Here is a 6,000-nt window from a genome sequence, read left to right on the forward strand (position 1 = left end):
CCATGGTAACAGATTCAGTCCCTTCTGTCTATATGATTATTCATTGAGATTTAACTTTTTAACAAACAAACTTGAATTCTTAGTTGCAATAAAAAGAATTCCTAAACACAAACAACAATTCACAAATTGGTCACGTGGCTAGTATTTTAACCCTTGCGTTTTGTTGCCATAATATACATTTTATTTTATTTAAAAATATGATGATTACAATTTAAACACTTTCCCCCCTTTTACAGCTTCATTGGTTGTTCCTGTTGTTGTTGTCCTGTGTGGTCTAATTTTCTTATTACTGTTGTTGTTATTCTTCATTGCATACAGACGTAGTAACGAGCCAAGGGCAGCTCGGGAAACGGTAATATTTAAGTAGTTCAATGTTGCAAAGTAATAGTAGAAATAAGGGATTTTAAGCTATATACTGTTCAGTCAATGGGGCTAATCTTTAATTCATTTGATACAGTATACAGTACTTTCTAAAAATAATGATATTACTTACAACAAAGGCTCTACGAAAACTGCTATGAGTGAAAATGACTACGTACTAGAGGTTCAGAGGTCAAACATCGTTTTTTTTTTGTATTCCATATTATTCGATAGGTGTTTGCTGGTATCAATTAGTCTAATGAACAATACTTAAGACAATCCTTTGTTGACATACTTGTACCTTAAAATGAAATTGACTTAAGACGTGGTTAAAAACCTCAGTTGTTCGTAAAGTATTTCTTGAAATCATTAAAACATATATCATGTAAAAATGGCTGAAATATATAACAAAAATTAAAATTGACTTAATTTTTTTGCAGTCAATAATAGTCCACAATGAGAGAGAGTCATCAATAAAAACAAGTATTGATTGGAATTTAGTGGAACCTAGTGAACTAATATTTGATAACAATGGATACATTGATGATGTGACAGGAAAGTTAGCGTTATATTGCGTTATGTAAAATAATACACGAATGCGAAACGCAAAAAGATAAAACAAAAAAACAAAAACAAAAACAAAAACGGGTGCACTTAATGCTAATAGCATTTTGGTTATGATTTAATTTCATTTGAACTTACAACATTTTGAATATTGATTCTTTAATTCTTTGATGAAATGCCATTAGAATTAAATGACATACAATGTTTTTAATTTTAAATAGATGATACAAAGTAACCTAGTTCGTTAATACTTCTTGTGAGCCATGAAAGTGCATTATAAGTAAAGAATGTAGTGTAGATTATTTCGTATAATTTGTTAAAACATTTGAAATATTCCTTTGGTAAAAATCACAAATGAAGAAAATGGTTCTGCAATGACTTACAATGCTCCTCTCAAAAGTCCTGCTTTGTAGTATGAAGCACTGACAAAACATTTGAATATACCATTTCAGCATTGTTGATAGAGGGACAGAGATGTATCAATCTGACCCATTTGGTAATTTTATACCCAGAGAAAAAGCTCGACAGACAGGCACAAGTAGTCATATGGACGAATCGATGCCAATAACATCAGTTGGCAATATTAATGACAACATTAAAGATCTAGATATATCCTCCCATGCTTTAAGTAAACAAGTGCACGATGGTGCTGTGTGGATCCGTAAATCTGTTCCTGCATACGACAAAAGATCAAATTTAAGGAAACATGATTTAAAACTCGAAGAAACCCGACATGGACAGGAAATATTTTGTTACAAAAGGGAACCCATTGATTTCAATCGCGAAGAAGCACAAAAAGGAGGTCAATGGAATAGCAATCAACCCGGTTTTATTAGATCAGAAAGTGACACTATTTTGAAAGAATCAATTCGAGACAGCCGGTTGATGTTGAGAGATAAATGGCTTCAAGAACAACAGTTTCAGCAACTCAGCCATGATTTTGTAACATCAGAAAACCCCCAATCTCAACGACAACACATAATGCAAAGCGGAATGTTCCATGTAAAAAGTAACCGGAGAGATCGTAAATCCGTCATTCGTTATAAGAAGGATAATGAACAATTAAAAAGTACACCAAGATCCCCAAGACACATGACAAAACCATATTCTCAATCGCCTCGTCATGTGTCAAAATTGTCTCCACGATCACGTCGCTACGTGCCAAGACCATCTCCAAGATCAACTCATTTGGTAACACCACCTGTCAACCTGTCAAGTGGAAATGATCATGAGGCATACCGGAAACGGATTCTTATGTACAGAGATGACGGGGATGAATTTTTCATTGTTGGTGGAATCGGCACTACGCCACGACAGAAATACTCAAAGGGTAGTTACATGTCGGCACGCCGACGTATTAAATGAAATAATTATACATGTTAAAAAGTATAAAAATAGGAAAAAAGTACATATTAATTTTGGGCTCGACGTCGAAAAGAGCAAAAACATTCACTTAAAGTGAGTTATGCCCAGAATTATTTCAATTGATAGATAATTCGAAATTAATACAATAGCAAGAGTGTCATTTCGACATTGCAATCCGTACCAAATTATATCTGTTACTTCTACAAACCAGGTCATAAACACTAATAAATGAAAATATCTTTAATTTGGAGGCCATAACCTTGCAGATTGATTTGTATCTAGGTTTGTCTGAAAAATGGTCGGTTCGCTACATTGAGTATGTAGACCGTCTTTGTTTCGTTATGTTGCTACAAGATTGAAGACATCAATTCAGAAGTTTTATGGTCGTCACCATGAACAAGTGGATCGTTACGGTGTGTCCATCTGCACCACGAAAACTGATTTGTTCAACGTGTCATAGTTTTCTTTCCTCTTTCGTCTACTCCGGAGTTGACTTTTATGAGCAACTCGGTGAGTGTTTCTATAAAAGCAGGGGACACATACCCTACCGGTACACCTGGTCCATGCTCCCAGTTTTTACTGGAGTCCGAGTGGCTCATTTATTTTTGTTACTTTGTATGTATTATTTTGGTTATTTTATGTTTTACGTTGTATTTTGTCTGTTTTCCATTTCTGGTCTTTGTCCCTACATTACATTCTTTTGGTGTCTGCTAGAATCTTGGTTTCCTTGATTACCCTTTCACGTTCAGGCTATGTTTTTGGATTTTGACGCATTTGAATTATCCCACTGCTGACGCTTTGGTATATATTGCTGTTATCCTACTAATGCTGATAATTGAATGTATCATACGTGTTATTTATTACGTCTTATTAGTAGATGTAGAAACAAAGATGGGTGTTGTTATTGACTTGAGTACTCAAGTCTGAATTAGAAAAAATACGATAGTATTGTAATTACTACTTTACTACCGGAACGGCAAGAATTTGGTTTTACACTTCTTTAAAGTAGCCTTCTGGTTATTGTTATTGTCAGAAGAAATGAACAATAGAAAATAGATTATAGGATTCAGAAACAAGACTTAAAGTCTTATATCAATCGGTCTCCTCGTGTATCAATTTGTGCTATAACGTTTACCTTTCTGGGGTACCGGAGCACTCGATCCGTGGTCCCAGATATATGTGGAGTCCGGGTTGCTTCTTTACTTTTGTTTCATCGTACGTGCTATTATGTTACTTTCATGTTCTTTGTTTTGTGTGTCGATTTTTTCCTGTCTAGTTTTTATTCTTTGATAACCTCTCAAATCTTAGTTCTTTTGATTATTCTATCGAACATTAGAAGGTGCCGATAACAGCTTACCTAATTTTGATTGTCCAAATTTCAATAAGGACAAGACAAACCATTTAACTGATCTAAAGTGACTACTTGAGTGTTTATCTAATGTACAATTTCCCTATTTGTTTTTGACTTGCAAATAAATTTTACTAAATACTGTTAAATTTTTTCTTCCAGGAAAACCACGCATACACAGAACAGAGTTTTCAACCTTTCTATAATACCAAACCTGTTATATTTCTTATGTTCTTATTGGATATGCAATACACATTTTAGTGTAACAATAAATTAGAATTTAGAAAACAAGGTCTTGTATGATTTTTTTATCACAATAATGATGGGTAATGTTGATCAGTTTACGTGACTACACCTGTAAAGACGATACAGACGATATTGTCTATTTCTCAAGAGTTCATTTTGATACGCTTCAATTTCACAGTAGTAAAATTTATGCAATTTTCAATCAGAAGTTTTTTTTAAAGAGAAATTAAAGACTGAATAACAAATAACGACATATAAAGTAACAATAATTTGAGTAGATGTATTAAAGTAAATAAATCCAGTCAAACTATTCAATTAAAAAATAAGCACACACAAAGAGTACAATGCCACTTAAATCAACAACCATTTAGTCTACTCTCTTTCACAGGAGTACTGGTTTATAAACATAATTTGGTATTTTCCCCCTGTAATTCGTATACAGCATACTGTAATTCGCAATATCTATATACATGATATGTTTTATTCATGGGAAATATATCAGATAAAGGGTAATAACAAAATTTCCGAACAGACTTGTCGAAATCGGCGGTCAAATTTTGGTATTAACATAGGGTTTTTTACATATAAAATAAGTCCTCGTATTTAAAAGAAGTGTTCGGTATAACATGGATTGTGTCCTCATTGGATGAATTATGATGTAACGTTCTCAACCCCGCATGGGAATATTGGGATTGATGTTACATAAGATCAGGGCATACTTTATTGTAGGGTTAAAATAGTCTCGAGCTTACATGCGAGTTAACTGCTTGTAGTCCTTTATTTGTGCATTTGTGTAACGTATAATCATTTTTTAAATTTATTTTTAACTAGGGACTCGGACTTCTTGAATGATTTTAGGTATTTTTATTGTGTAATATTTTTTTTCAACAGTGGTAAATTTTAAAAAGGGGAGGATTATGATCACGTCTAAATATTTTAACCCCACCACAATTTCTGTGTCTATCCATTCAGGGATTCCTGGACTCTGTATGGCTTGTTTTATTTTCACTTTCAGTTTACTCTAGGTTGCTTGAGTACATAGAGGCAACTATTTCGTTGTACCTGTGTATAATGCTGTTTTGGGGCCTGCTGTAGCCTACTCAGTGGTGTGAGGGTTTCCTCGTCTTTCTTTTAAGACCAATATGTGGCCTTTAGCTGACATTTTTCATCCCGCTGGGGGTGTTGTCTCTCTGACAGTCTCCATATTCATTCTCATTATAAGGTGTAAAAATAACAAAAGTACAAAGAGATATCAGGATTGATTGATTGATTATTGCTGTTTATTGCCGTTTCGGCGACCAGGGCCATATCACGGCAAGAACATTTAATGCAAGGAAAATATTAAAATTAAGATCAAAGTCTCTTCATAAAATAATGAAATTAAAAAGAAGCAGCTATTTACATATAAAAAGGTACATAAAAGGTGAACCTAAGACATAAAATACATATAGAAACATAAATTCGATAAAACATTTAAAATATTGAAAAATTAAGGAAGGTATCCAATTTAGATTTTATTAAATAAACTGATGTCCCGCAAGAAATCGATGATGTTTTCAGATGAAACGGTCTTGAACAAATCAAACATATTGGCGCAGTCAAAATAATTTTGCCTGGTGTTGGCAAAATCCACACAATCTAGAAGAACATGTTTGATAGAGAAAGGGCAATCACATGGGATACACTCAGGTGGAGGATCACCAACAAGCAAATGGCCATGTGTAAATCTAGAATGTCCAATGCGGCATCTAGTCATGACCACTTGCTCTTTGCGATTGCCCGACCCGGATTGATGAACGCCTAGATCGGGTTTTATGGAATTGAGTTTGTTGTGTTCAAGACCGTCCCAACGGTCCTGCCACATCTTTAAAATATTTTCCTTATTAAAGGTTTAAAATCGGTGTATGGCAAACTAACGTCCTTTATTATTTCATTTAATGCCTTTTTGGCAACCCTGTCTACAACTGAATTCCCCTGAATACCAACATGACTGGGTACCCAGAGAAAAACAATCTCTTTATCAAATTCCCGAAGTCGATGAATAAAATACAAAATTTGTAAAATAAGAGTGTTTTTCAGTTTGTGATTCTTAATTGCCAAAAGACAGCTCAAAGAGT

The 6,000-nt window shown here is 34.0% G+C and overlaps 1 protein-coding gene across 1 annotated transcript in view; it reads left to right on the plus strand.

Annotated features, from left to right (window-relative positions):
- LOC148599186 (uncharacterized) overlaps window positions 1-3,928 on the plus strand; it is a 36,525-nt gene extending 32,597 nt beyond the window's left edge. The window contains exons 19-22 of the mRNA XM_088558445.1: window positions 237-352; window positions 801-919; window positions 1,377-2,254; window positions 3,800-3,928. Coding sequence (XP_088414571.1) covers window positions 237-352; window positions 801-919; window positions 1,377-2,254; window positions 3,800-3,843 — 1,157 coding nt within the window. The 3' untranslated portion in view covers window positions 3,844-3,928. The remainder of the gene's footprint in view (window positions 1-236; window positions 353-800; window positions 920-1,376; window positions 2,255-3,799) is intronic.
- The last annotated feature ends 2,072 nt before the right edge of the window (window positions 3,929-6,000 follow it).

Source organism: Perna viridis, chromosome 13 (assembly GCF_037379345.1).
Source record: "Perna viridis isolate PV_CMFRI_1.1 ecotype Kerala chromosome 13, ASM3737934v1, whole genome shotgun sequence".
NCBI lineage: Eukaryota > Metazoa > Mollusca > Bivalvia > Mytilida > Mytilidae > Perna > Perna viridis.